This window comes from Pipistrellus kuhlii, unplaced genomic scaffold (genome assembly GCF_014108245.1).
Source record: "Pipistrellus kuhlii isolate mPipKuh1 unplaced genomic scaffold, mPipKuh1.p scaffold_m20_p_7, whole genome shotgun sequence".
Lineage (NCBI taxonomy): Eukaryota > Metazoa > Chordata > Mammalia > Chiroptera > Vespertilionidae > Pipistrellus > Pipistrellus kuhlii.
The window spans coordinates 7,710,650-7,725,531 of record NW_023425573.1 but is presented as its reverse complement, the minus strand read 5'-3'; the positions used below and the strand labels follow the sequence as shown (position 1 = coordinate 7,725,531).

General features: G+C 38.9%; 1 protein-coding gene across 3 annotated transcripts in view; it reads right to left on the bottom strand.

The window, feature by feature from the left end:
• The window catches only part of INO80D (INO80 complex subunit D), a 54,751-nt gene that overhangs the window by 11,700 nt on the left and 28,169 nt on the right, over nt 1-14,882 (bottom strand). For all 3 annotated transcript variants that reach the window (XM_036420836.2, XM_036420835.2, XM_036420837.2), the window contains exons 6-10: nt 9,137-9,361; nt 6,872-6,981; nt 5,064-5,197; nt 1,823-2,040; nt 969-1,126 (exon numbers count right to left, since the gene is read on the bottom strand). In XM_036420836.2, coding sequence (XP_036276729.1) covers nt 969-1,126; nt 1,823-2,040; nt 5,064-5,197; nt 6,872-6,981; nt 9,137-9,361 — 845 coding nt within the window. The remainder of the gene's footprint in view (nt 1-968; nt 1,127-1,822; nt 2,041-5,063; nt 5,198-6,871; nt 6,982-9,136; nt 9,362-14,882) is intronic.

Sequence of the window (14,882 nt, the reverse complement as noted above, 5' to 3'; positions counted from 1 at the left end):
AGTTTGAAACGTCTTTGCTCAAAAATAAACTCAAGCCTGGTCAGTGTGGCTCAGTGGTTGAATGTTGACCCATTAACCAGATCACAGTTCGATTCCCGGCCAGGGCACATACTCAGGTTGCGGGTCGATCCCCAGTGGGGGAAGGCGGCAAGTGGCATCCGATCAATGATTTTCTCTCATCATTGATGTTTCTATCTCTCCCTCTCCCTGCAGTCAAAAAAAACATATTTAAAAATAAATAAATGCAAGTAAAATTACTCATTTTAAAGGAGTGAAGTTATTTTTTCTATAGATTTTTAAAAAATATATATTTTATTGATTTTTTTTTACAAAGAGGAAGGGAGAGGGATAGAGTTATTAACATCAAAGAGAGAGAAGCATCGATCAGCTGCCTCCTGTACACCACCTACTGGGGACGTGCCCGCAACCAAGGTACATGCAGTTGACCAAAATCGAACGTAGGACCTTTCAGTCGGCAGGCCGATGCTCTATCCACTGAGCCAAACCAGTTTTGGCAGGAGTGAAGTCTTAAGATGGCTACTGAACTATCCACCTACTAAGGCTATATGGGGTTGAACAAATCACACAGTCCTTACTTGCTGAAAAGGAGAAACTAGCTATGCAGCTTTGTATTCTCTATGGGAGACATTGTGTGTGAGAAGGAATATTTCAAACACATCTCAAAAAACTATTTCCCCTTGTAAGAATTCATTTTAAAACTCACTTTTCTTTCTTTTTTAAAATACATTTTTATTGATTTTAGAGAAGGGAGAGGGGGAGATAGAAACATCAATGAAGAGAGAGAATCATTGATCGGCTGCCTCCTACACATCCCTTTGTGGGGATCGAGCCTGCAACCCAGGCATGTGGTCATGGGACCCTTCAGTCTGCAGGCTGACCCTCTATCCACTGAGCCAAACCAGCGAGGGCTAAAACTCACTTTTCTTGACGAACAATATTGACCATACCTTCAAAAAAATCAAAATCCTGTAAGTCATCAGGCAGCCGTGGAAGGACGTCTGAAAAGTCCTCGTGGTTCAATTCCAAGTCGTGCGGAATGTCGGTGATCTCATTGGCAATGTCGTCCGGCAACTCATCAGCACTCAGCTCTGGCGTGGACGGGCTCCTGGAGAAGAGGACACGGTTGCCCCACCACTCCCCTTTACCTTCACACAGGCCCCCAAGCAAGAAACCGGGAAATCCTAGCTCAAAATGTCTCCTTCCCAGTTTAAGAGAAGGAAATTTGAAAGCAAACAGACCTTACCATACATACTAGTCGTCACATACTTCTACACCCTTTACATGTATTCAGACAACCATTTCAAAATAATATTTTTTACTTCAAATTAGTAGAATTAATTTCAGTTTGGTATATCAAGTGTGTCAATACTTTTTTATAGGATTTCAAATCTGGTCAACATAATATTAAAAAAAAAAATGAAATAAACAGGTAAAACTCAAATGCTTAGCTGAAATAGAAGCTTCATTCATCTGGTCAAATGCTTACTCCTGCCAAAACTAATAATGCATCAAATTTTTGATGGGATACTTCTGCTGGGACATATATGGAATTCCTATAGAATAGAAGAGTCTAGAGTAGACAATTAAATCCTCAATTTCAACATCTGCTCTCTTTGCTTTAAACAAAAGCTTTATTTCAGATACAACCCCATCAGATATTTGGTCAAAATTGTGCTGAAAACTAAAAAGTTGAGGCTGACGCCCCAAACGGTGTGTTTGCATTCTAGCTGCAGCACTGGCGAAGTAAGAACTGAGGCGTCCTGCGAGCCATGGGAACCGCGACCTCGGGCCCGCCACTGACCGGATCTGCGAGGCCTCCACTGGCAGTGAGACGCTGGTGGGCATGCTGAGGTTCCCTTGGGGGACCGCTGGGGGAATGGGCTTCTGGGGTCGACGAGGTCCACGCCTTCGCTTCTTCTTGTGTTTTTTGGTAAGTGCAGGAGGCTTGGTTTTTTTCCTGGGTTTCCTCTGCTGCTGGTGCTGAACTTTCCGGGAGCTATCTCCTCTCAAGAAATTATCCTTGAAAATGAATAAAGGGGTATTTTTTAAACAGATTATTTGGGGAAAAATCTAACAGCTACCTAAAAAAACACTTACTTACATCTTTTAATATTTTATATAATGCCCAAAATACACTCTAAACCTAAGATTATGTATAAAACACAGATGAATTAAAAACCTCATTTTTAATATAATGCAAATCAATTCAACATGTACATATCATTCTTCCAAATTTAAAGACATTGTGATGGGTGCTGTAGCATAATATTTTAAAACCTAATTTGCAGTTTTAAAGGACTTTCTCTGCCATGATAAAAACACGCATACATAAATACAGTAGAGAAAATTGGGCAATAGTGACATAAACACCTTCTCTGGGAAAATGAAAGAAAAATCAATTACTTTCAGTTTTGTGGGAATAAAAGACAAAAATTTTAAGTCCTTGGGGTTGAGGGGAAGACCTTCTGAGAGTAAAGAAAACAGCAGAAACCAATCACAAAAGAACAGTAAATAATTGTGTTTGGCTGGTACGTGGGGCATAATGGAGGATGAAGCACAGAATAAGCTATAAAGAATTTTGGTACCAGATTGTGTATGACTTTGAATAACCTACTAAAGATTTCAAACTTGTTTCATAGGCAAAGCGGAGTGATTTTTGATGAGAGAAGTAGCCTGACTTGACAAATGGTTTAAAAGAATTAATACCCTGGTAGCAGTGTGAGGGGACAGCAGAGTTCCAATCAGGGGGCTATCTCACCAGTCAACACAGCACAGATGGCTACGGGCAGAGTGAGAGGGATGGAACAGCCAGGGCCCCAGCGATAGACGTCTCATGATTTGACAGCTCCTTAGATGTGGTGAGGATGGAGGGATTATAAAACTCTAAAATGCCTCTAGGGTTTCCAGTCTGGATAATGATATCATCAGCTGGGACAGAGAACACAGCAGAATAAACAGATTCGGAAGAAAAGTTAAGGAATTCCGTTTGGTGCGTGCATGGTTTGAGGAATGAGATGTGCAGGAGGTGGCATTACTGTAAAAAAATCAAAATCCTGTAAGGAGGTGGGAGAAGGAGAAAGCTGTCTCTGGGGCACAGAAATAAAGAGATGGCTACGTAGACCTGGAAATCGTGACAGTAAAAGTCCTTCAGGTAGCCGCCATGGGCCTGGAGACCAGGTAAGAGGGGAAATGGGGACACAGCTTTATAAAACTGCAGCGCCTGGGTGAGTAGGCAAAGGAAGAAGAACTGAAACTGATGACATACTAGCTGCTCTCAGCTGGCACCCTTAAATGTGAATACCTTAGTTCATCCACTTCAAGATGTACATTTTAATGTCTCTGTAATTGGGGAGCATTTTACAGTAATGCCATCTTATAACTGCTGTCAGCCAGGTGACGGCCATCACAGTCGGCATTGCCTACAACCTGTGCAAAGTTGGTCACAGCTCTTTGTACCGCCATTGTCTGAATTAACGTAAATGCATTGCTGGTTTCACATGTAGAGGAAAAACTATTGTGTTTACAGAAAAACACAAAAGAGCAGCAGGGTATAAAATTGTTATTACTAATAGTAAAGCAAAAACATTCAGTATTGAAGAACTGACCACAATTCCTTTTTCTTTTTTTTTTGCAAAGCAAAATCCCAATGAGAAAGGAAAATAACCACAAAGGAAGGAAGCTGGGTTATAGTTGATGTAAGTAGAGAGCACTTCCTTTCACAGGCCGAATAATTCAGCTGAAAGCAAGAATGGTATACAACATATGTCTAACAAACCTGTAAGTGATAAAAAATGCACTGTGTAGCATTTTTTCTTCCTTGATGGTACACACAAAAAGTGGTTTTTACAACCAATGTCACCTTTGATTTGATGAGTTCAGCAATAACACAACTAAATAAACAAAGAGTACACAATAGTATCTAAATAATAGTAACTGTCTTGGCCAGTGTGGCTCAGTTGGTCGAGCATCATTGGTTGAGCACCAAAAGATCACTGGCTCTATTCTCAATCAGGGCACCCTGAAAACTGCAGCATGCTTACAGAGGGCAAAACTGTTTCCTCAGCATTGCAGCACCTATGCTTTACACAATACCGTGCAAATAGCAGAAGAACTCAAAAAGTGTCTGATGGGTGAGAACAATAAAAATGCATTTATTTGAAAATGATTGCATAATCAGGTAGTCCACTAATTCAGACTCGTCTTTCCTCTAAACTATTCTGAATTAAGACTTATAACACTAACATTAACAAAAATAATGACTGTTCAATACAAACATAGCAAGGTTTGGCTTTTGGTCAAAATTTTATCAAATATCCAAAACATTCAGAGAACTGTATCTAAAACAACAAAAACCTAGAGAAATAGGGCAAAAAGGAACTTGGGAAATCTGCTAGGTATAAGAAAATATAACTCAGGAAGACAGGTATACAATAAGGATAGTGAACAAAATACCCATATTTCAGAAACTACTAAAACAGTGTCGTTGTTTATAAAGGAGGGCATGAAATTAACTCAATGAGTCATGACCAGCAATGTTTTTTTAAGTAAAATAGAATAGATTAGCAAATATCAGGTACTGGAAGTATTGTTTCATAAAACTCATTTCAGTGAATCATATACATAGTTTGTACTAAGTCACAAAATACTTCCTTTTTAAAAAATTTGTTTAAAAAATATATTTTATTTGGGGGGATGAGGACAAATATGTGATACCTTAATCAATAAAGAAATTAAAAATATTTTTATTAAACTACTTTAAATATTTTTTATTGATTTTTTTACAGAGAGAAAGGGAGAAGGATAGTGAGTTAGAAACATCGATGAGAGAGAAACATGGATCAGTTGCCTCCTGCACACCTACTGGGGATGTGCCCGCAACCAAGGTACATGCCCTCAATTGGAATCGAACCTGGGACTTTTCAGTCCGCAGGCCGATGCTCTATCCACTGAGTCAAACCAGTTAGGGCACAAAATACTTCCTTTTATGGAAAACTATCAAAAGTTTGCAAGCCTCTGCTGCAGAAGATAAGATCTGGACTTACCATTTTTTTGGCATGTTCTTCACACAGAGGTGTCTGGTGTGTGATGTCAAAAACAGGCACAGAGCACTGCTGTCCATCTGCAAACTTGGCCGTGCAACTTGAGAAGAGCTGCTGAGAGCGGTTCAAGAGGATGTCTGGGGTTTTCTAAGTTAGGAATCAAACACTGCAACTCTACTTAACTTTTCCATTTTTATGTAAAACTTTCTTCTCTCCTTTACTTGTGCAAAGTATAAATTTTATTATTTATAAAAGGTAAAGAACCAACCCAACTACTGAGATGGAAAAACAATGATAGTTTTCTCATTCCTTATCAGGAGATATATCTGAATGAGGCTATTTTGCTTTGGGCACCTGACTACTAGTCTCCTTTATAGTCATTGTGATTTCTGCTATTGGAGAAGCAGGGTCATTTTCTTCTTAGCACACTAACTCCTGAAAGTTCCACTCTGATGGTTAAAAATAAAAATACTTCCTTATAAGGAAAACTTCCTCATATAGGATACACACCACCAGAATAAAAACACCTGAAACTAACACAAAATATTTAATATAACTGTTGTTGAAAAAAATAAAGAATATAACATAATTAGTGTCTATAGATATAATTCTAAAAAACCTCATCTACCCAAACTTGGATTTTTCATTTCACATTTTCAACACTAAACTCAAACTTACAACTTAAGAAAAGTTCCTTTTAAATCTTCACTGCACTACCAAAACTGGAACATCAGCTCTACAAAACCAACATTTTTAAGCATCCATACTTTTAGCCTCTAACTACATTTCCCCGAAATTTATATCTATTGCATCTTATTTCTCTTATGCTTTTATAGTTAAGACTCTTCATAAGACTTTATTGCACAGAAACTGCTGCTAAAAAAAGTTGTGAAAATACAAACCCAAAAATAAAAAAAAGGGCAAAAGTCAGACAGTACATTAAGTAACTGTTACCATATAAATTTTTTAAATGCTTCTCAATTTTAAATGTTTAATAAAAGTGAGAGCAGTAAGATTTCATAACCAGCCCGAAGCCCTTACTATAAGTTTTCCTCAAGTATTTTCTGTCTGAAGATATTTTCTTTCTTAGGGATGTTTATATTTTATTCATTTCAAATCAGCGCTGTAGTCAATACAAGTAGCAAATTAAAACCACAGCAAAAGGCTCACTGTAAAACTGTGTAAATTTCTTAAGAGATTAAAAAGTTTTTTTAATAATACGATTTGATTTTTCCATCAATCAGTGTTACAGCTACTTGTTACAAATTATTCTGTTATCAAAATTTAATCAAGTGACAGCCACTGGAAGAACCCGCTAGTTGCTGTCAATTTTGCTTATTGCAATGTGATTCTAGAATAAACAACTGCAATTATATAAGCAGAAAAAATTACCCAGAAGGCATCATGAAAATTAGAAGTTATATAAAAATTACTTTAAATATTAAATAGTGATGATTGCAAGAGTCGTTCACTTGAATTAAGAATGAAACACTAAGCACTAGCCGGTTTGGCTCAGTGCATAGAGTGTCAGCCTGCGGACTGAAGGTTCCCAGGTTTGATTCTAGTCAAGGGCACACGCCTGGATTGTGGGCTCAGTCCCCAGTAGGGGCTGTGTAGGAGGAGCTGATCAATTCCTTCTCGTCATTGATGTTTTTCTTTCTCTCTTTCCCTCTCCCTTCCTCTCTGAAATCAATAATATATATATATATATATATATATATATATATATATATATATATAAAAAAGAATGAAACGCTCAGCCCCGAATGAGTCAAGACTTGAATGCACACTCAATTCCGTTAGAAGGATACGTTGGAAACAATGTCTGGTGAATGGAAGGGCTTTGTTGGTGCACTGTTCACCCTTTACCATGCCACTGCATGCTGCTGGTTCCACCTCCCTCAACTTGGTCCGGCTTATGCTAAGAAAGAAAAAGAAATTAATTTTTAAGGAATGCAGGACAATTTGTCAACACTATGTTACTATAAAGTAATACCAACATTTTACCTGTCTACATTCACTAAATAAGTGTAATTATGGGTTACAATGACTAGTTCCACGGTTTCCCTAATCTACTAACAAAAGAAAAAAAAATCAGTTTTTACTTGGCCTGTTTTCTTCTTATTAAAGCAATATTTTGATTCTTTTTACTTCACAAAGAAGACAATAAAGAAAAGTGATGAAGAACATGAGACTAGCTGAGTCAGACCTGGTACTGAAAATCAGCTCTCCCTCTAAGAGCTGTGTGACCCTGGCAAGTTACTTAGCCTTACTAAGTCTCCCCTGTGAAGTAGAGATAAGAAAAGATAACACATCTAAAACATCATCAAATACAGTATGATACATAATAAATAGTCAACCCCACTATCTGGAGACAACTGCTAATATTTAAATATAAATTCTTAAAATGTTATATACTATATATTTTCAAGAATATCTGAAAATATAATAACTAAAAGTGTGAAAAAATAAACTCAATACAGAACTAAGCCTTCCAAATGTGAAAATTTTTTCACTAGTTAAATAAGATGTTTTCATCAATAAAGTATTATGTAAACATTAGAAATCATATTTTCAAAACAATCTAAGAACATTGGGGATATATTTTTAAGGGGGAAAATGGAGACATACTCTTAATACATATCTAATTTTGCTTAATTACAAACATAAAAATGAAAAAAATGTAAAGACTGATATTCATATTATAAAATCATTAAAAGTTATGCTTTAAAGTAAAAAGAAGGTCACAATTTAGTGTGAAGTGGGAAAAAAGAAAAAAAAATACATACAGCATGATCTCAATTTTGCTTTTTAATACAAATACATGGCTCCCTGGAGATTCACACACACAGAGAAAGAAAGAGAGAGAAAGACTAGAAGGAAATAGAATAAAAATGTTTATAGTGCTCGTTCTGAATAATATTATTATTTATGGAGATTCCCCTCCTTTAAAAAAATATTTATTTATTTATTTAAAAATATTTTTATTGAATTCAGAGAGTAAGGGAGAGGGAGAGAGAGAGAGAAACATCAATGAGGAGAGAGAATCATTGATTGGTTGCCTCCAGTATGGCCCTTGCTGGAGATTGAGCTCACAACCCAAATATGTGCCAGGACGTGGCATCTAACCGGTGACCCCTTGGTTCATGGGTCAACATTCAACCAACCGAGTCACACTGGCCAGCTGCCCTTTTTATGTTTTTTCATTTTTCACAATAAGACAAGTATCTGCACTATAAGCAGTGGCATTCCCCCCAAAGACATTCAGTGTAATAAAATATTTAAACATATAATGTAGATATTAACAGAAATACATTTCAAATAAAAAATTTAAATAAACAAAAAATGTAAAATGCCACTTTTATAGTAAAAACTATGAATAATACTTTAAAAAAAATATATACTTAATTGATTTTTTACAGAGAGGAAGGGAGAGGGAGAGAGAGTTAGAAACATCAATGATAGAGAAACATCAATCAGCTGCCTCCTGCACATCCTCTACGAGGGATGTGTCCGCAACCAAGGCACATGCCCTTGACAGGAATCGAACCGAGGACCTTTCATTACGTAGACTGACACTCTATCCACTGAGCCAAACTGGTTTCGGCTGAATAATACAAAATTTCAAGGCATTGTATTTTTTTTTAAGATAGGTAACATTCTCTTATCCTTTACTGAATAAATTCTAATCAAACTCTAGAAAAATACAGTAATGCTTTAATTTTTTTATTTTATTTTTTTAAATTCTCACAGGAGAGCATGCTTAGAGAAAGGAGGGGGAGACAGAGGGAGAGACAGAAAGAGACAGATAGGCATCAAAGTGAGAGAGAAACAACAATCAGCTACCTTCTGGTCTGTGCCCTGACAGGGGATTGAACCCAGAACCCCCAGCTGGGCAGTAATGCTTTAATTTTAATGTCAGCTCATGCAGTATTATTTGAGCAACAAAACAAAAATACAACTCGTAAATATTTCAGACTTAAGTGCCCATTGGCCATCGTGTCTCAGCTATCCTCTAAAAGAACAGAAGAGAGAGGACGGCTTCCTTGGGAGTGGACGGCGGGCCCGGCTCTGACCTGGTCCGGTGGCAAGCAGCTCTCCGCAGCTCCTGGATTAGCTGACCAGTGCACTCTGGCTCTCGACTGGCCGCCTGCAGCAAGGCTTTCCTAAACGTGTGCCGGCACTTCTTTTGCCGGGATTCTGCCCGCTCCAGGCGGCAGAGGTGCTTGTATTTCTGCTGAAAGTAAGTGCAAAGTTGGGTCACCCTGGAGCTCCTGCTCTCCGTGTCATCGTCATCTGACCTGGAAGGTGCAAGGAGAGAAGTGAAGACCTGGTTACCTGTTAGGCTCCTTTTAGGGAGGGGGAACGCAGGGGAGGAAAGGGGTTAAAATCTGTGCCATGTGAGCATATACTGAACACAATTAGTGGGAGAGAATTCCAGCAGAGCTGAAAATAAGCACAGTATTTCAACAATAAGGCAGGCAAGGGATAACCCACTGCTTTAAGCTAACTGTCTCAGCATATCAGAAGTAGGCAATGCTCCGTCTTCTAAATTCTTGGGAAGAATATGTGTGTATATATTATTTACCTTTACTTACTAAAAGGTCTCAGAAAGTGACATGGCAGCTATGAGGAAATAGCATAATTTCATAAAAGATAGGATTCTAACAGCACATTATCAAAGAGCTGGCCCTTTAGACACACTGGTTTTTCTTGGTAAATACACAATATTCTTGGGATTGCTGGAAAACAGATCCCTGTCTCACTAATAGGAAGAAGTGGAAGGCTGGTCAACCTTTAAACTCTGAAAGGTCAGAGCCAACCACTCCCTATCTATTTAAGACAATGGTAACTGAGGCAACTTCCCCACCAAATAATCATGTCAATCTTTACTGAAAAAGATAATCTGCCTGCTACTGGAATTACCGAAGGCCAATGGATGTATCCCAAACCTGAATAAAAAGGATGGCAAGGCCATCGCAAGGCGGTGGTCCTCTCCTGGGCTCCTGCCTGGCCCCCAATATTCCCAAATTAATACTTTTCTAGGCTCTTTCATTTGTGTGCGGCCTTCTCCAGAACCGAGCCGCGAACTGGAACCCTGAACCACACGGGACGTGAAAGGGGCTCCACAGGGGATTACAATCATTCCACAGATTTTTTTTTTTAACTACAGGAGATAGCCTACACAACATTCCATATACCAGGTTTTCCTGTCTTCATGCTAATGGCACTGATTGGGAACACAAGGGCTCATCCCCCAGTGGCTGCCAGTCTGCAGTCCCACTAACAGTGTTCGAGGACTCCCTTTTCCCACATCCTTGGCGGTACTTGTTATTTGTTGATTTATTAAATATTGAGATAATCATTAAAAAAAAAAAAAAAAGAGTTGAACCTTTTATTGCAAGGCCATGAGAAAAAGTGGTCAGTCAGCAACGTCCACTACCTGCCAGCTTAGAAAGGGCACCTTTCTCTGTTCACTAGAAGGATTGCTGGATGAAAGGAAAGCTTTGCACAGGAGAGGACAACAGAACCGAAGCTTAAAGAAAAGGAAGAATTTGAAGACAAGACACAAAAGGTACCTCACAAGGATAAAACAATATAAGCCAAGATACAGAGATGGACAGGATGGAGAGCAGCAAGTAGCTTGGTTGGGCTAAAGTGTGGGCCATGTAGGGGAGTGATGGTAGGTAAGGTAAACTTTCTAAACCTGATCGCCGGATTAAAGAGTTAACCCCCACCCCCTTGTTTTTTTATTCCTTTAGCAACCAACCTCTCTTGTTTTCCCTCTCCTCCAGTCCCTAGTGATGGCAACCACTATTCTACTCTGTTTCTATGAATTTATTTATTTATTTATTTTTAGTTTTTACATACCATGAAGTATTTGCCTTCACTGTCTTATTTATTTCACTTGCCATGGTGCCCTCCAGTTTCATCCATGTTGTTGCAAAGGGCAGAATTTCTTTCTTTCTTTTTCTTTAAGGCTACACAATATTTTATTGTATGTGTACTTACATATTTATGTTTATATATACTGTATATATACATATATGTGTGTCATATCTTCATCCATTCATCTGCCAGTGGACATCTGGGTTGCTTCTGTACCTTTGGCTATTACTAGTAATACTGCAGTGAACACAGAGATGCATGGATCTTTTCAGATTGGTGTTTTGTTTTCTTTGAATAATAACCAGAGGTGGAATTGCTGAATCATATGGCAGCTCTATTTTTAATTTTTTGAGGGATCTCCATGCTCTTTCCCCAGTGGCTGTACCAGTCTGCAGTCCCACTAACAGTGTTCGAGGACTCCCTTTTCCCATATCCGTGGCAGCACTTGTTATTTGTTGATGTATTAAATACTGAGATAATCATAAAAAAAGAGTTGAACCTTTTATTGCAAAGCAATGAAGAACCATTTAGATTTTTAAGAAAAAAAGGTAACAATAATAAGAGCTGTGTATGAGAAAGATTATACTATCAGCAGATGTGAATGGAGGAATAGACAGAAGAAAAGAGTGAGGAAATTGTTATAAAATTCCAGGTAAGAGATAATATGGATCCACACCATCGTGGCAACACCAGAATGGAGAGGATGAAGGTAACCTGCATGTCTAGAAGACAGACTTCTTTGCTGATTGGGCAAGGGAAATGGAAGGGACAATAATCTCTCAGCAGTTCCCCAGCAAAGACCAGGGCAGGAGCAAGAGCAGATTTGGGGCAAAAAATAAATAAACTCCATTTTAGACCTAGCAAATTTCATGAGGAGATGAGGTATAAGAGGAAGCGGTGGCAAAACCGTTGGAAATGATAAACGGGAGCACACTTAGGGACGAGATACAGATTTCAGAGTCAACAACTAACAACCGAAAGACACGGGAGTGACTAAAGTAAAAAGCCCGCGAGATAACAGAAAGAAAGAGACATATAAGGGCCATTATCATAAAAGAATTAACTCAACTTGGTAACTGGATGTGAAGGATAAGAAAGTCACTAAGGACTCAGTGACTTTGAATCTGTATAACGAGGAGGATGAACGTGCCATTAATAGAAAGAGAAAAGAGAGGAGAACCAGCAAGTCGTAGAGAAAGTAAAGCAGGTGGGTAAGCACTTGCCCAAACTGTTCTTTGAAAAGGCTGTTCCTACATCAGTGGTTCTCAAGGCGATGACTGAAAGATGCCCCTGGCTGCCACCTCTTTACAGAAGTGTTCAGAGCTTACTCATAATTTCCACACTGCCCTCACTGTGGACCAGTAACAAGCTTGCAGACCGGAGCAGGTCCACAGACCAACCCTGGCATGGCCCAAAACTAGAAAATCTCCAACATGCTTCCCACTTCTAAGATGCTGTGACATACGTGGGTTTGCTACCGAATAATAGCTAACTGGGAAGAGAAGGGCCAGTTCCCATCATCTGCCAGCAGTGGAAAGGCCTGGCACCTACTGCATTCTCAAGGTGTGCTACTTTCCTTCCTTCAAGGTAATGAGATCTATAGCTGCCAGGCCTGCCTATCCCTGAGGTTAAGAGAATGAAAAGAAATGACATATTTAAGATCACAATGTAAGGACATGCATTACAATTATTTAAATGCTAATAATTCTAAATACAGAGCAGTAAATTCCAAACCTGATTTCCTAAGACTTCAGACTTGTCTGTAATCTCAAGGCATGACATGAAATTCCCCAAATAAAATTCTTTTTAACTTTACTTTTTAAAAACAACAGAAGAGCAAAAAGAGAACATCTGATAAGAATAGGGGAGTCAGCCAAAGCCGGTTTGGCTCAGTGGTAGAGAGTCGGTCTGCAGACTGAAGGGTCCCAGGTTCGATTCCGGTCAAGGGCATGTACATTGGTTGCGGGCACATCCCCAGTAAGGGGTGTGCAAGAGGCAGCTGGTCGATCTTTCTCTCTCATTGACGTTTCTAGCTCTCTATCTCTCTCCCTTCCTCTCTGTAAAAAAAAATCAATAAAATATATTTAAAAAAAAATAGGAGAGTCAGAAAAAAACACATATATTGAGGAAAATAATGAGTTTAATTTTAGAAATACTGAATTTAGGGTATGGCAGAATATTTAATAAGAAATATATGAGCAGCAGTTCTAACTCAAAATAAAAAAGACCTGAGAGTTGTTCACATACAGGTAACAGTTGAAACAAAAAAGAGTAAAAGACTTAAGGCAATACTAGAGACGCAGGGCATAAAATTTGTGCACGGGTAGGGTCTGTAGGCCTGGCCACTGTGATCAGGGCTGATCAGACTCCCCACCTCCCTGCCTCCTCTTTCCCTCACTGCCCACATGCTGCCAGCGTATGGTTACCCCCTGGCTCCTCCTTCCCCCTTGCCACCCACATCCCACCACTGCCGCTGGTCACCAGCCATGTTCTGCGCCACTCTCTTGTGGTCAGCACATGTCATAGCGAGCAGTTGAACTCCCATTCTCCCAGTCGAACTCCCAAGGGGACACTTTGCATATTAGCCTTTTATATATATATATATATAGATGGCAACTGAGATATTTCAAGGGACCCAATGCAACAACATACAGGATAAGATAGGCTTATGGATGCATTTTTGGTCTCAAAGGAAATAGAGGAAATCTCTTTCTGAACTGCTTGGTCAAAAAAACAAACCTGAAGACAGCAATAGAAACTTTCTAAAATGAAACAGAGAGAGGAAAAATACTGGGGAGAACGAATAGGACATCAGTTAAGTTAAGGGATAATTTCCAGGAGCCTAAAATCTTTGTAACTAAAGTTTCTCAAATAGAAGGGGGAAGAAAAATAATTGAAGAAAACTTGGCCAACATTTTCCCAAATCTGATAGGACTTCTAAACCTATGAATCCAAAAGCTCAATTGTACTTCTGTCTGAAAGAAATAGTATGTTAATGGTAAGGAAACAATTTTGAAGACATCTAAAATGGATCTTCAAGAGAGGGAGAAAAAAATATAGCATTCTCCAATAGTGTGTGGGAGACAGGGAAGGCAAGGACAAATAAATGGGAAATAAACCCCAGAACTGCAAAGGGATGCATCTAAGGACACAGGCCATCAGAAAATCTAACTAACTCTCTTTGCTCTAATTCAATGCACAAGTAAGCTTCAGATTGTATTTTGCTTCTCATGTTGTTCTGCTTAGAAAACATTTTTACTAAAGATTACATGTCTCACTGTACACTGCTTATTTTGGCTTAGACATCAGTGTCTAGTGAATCACTTCCCTAAGCTTCATCACCTCTGAATGTACTAACAAATCACATTTTTAAGACTATATGTATGTCCACTCAATGATACTCAAAGTTCTGCCAGTTGGCCTGAGGCACATAAAACAACACTGGCTTCCTCACTGTCACTGGAGGAGCTGTGCACTAATCTGCAGCCTTCCACCAAGAACCTTTCACGAGATTATCATGAAAAACGTGTTGGCACATTAGAAATATTCAGTGCATTAAAATATTAAAGAATAGATAAATCTTGCAGAAGACGGAGGTGAAGTCAAAAACACTATTTCCAGCAGTGCCAGTGATGCTCAGTAGTTTAGCATCGACTCAGAACCAAGAAATTACTGGTTAGATCCCCAGTAAAGGCGCATGCCTGGGTTGCAGGCTTGATTCCCTAGAAAGGGGTTTCTCTCTCAATGTTTCTATCTCTCCCTCAAAAAACCCCCCAAAAAACCCTTTTTTTTTTTTTAATGTACTATTTCCAGCTACTATGTGGATAAGGTCAACAAAGATAAGAAGTCGTCAAAGAATGGGACTTAAGTTCCTCAACCTAGTTGGGCCCTGATTTCCTCTTCTGTAAAATGAGGAAACGGGCTCGGAAATAA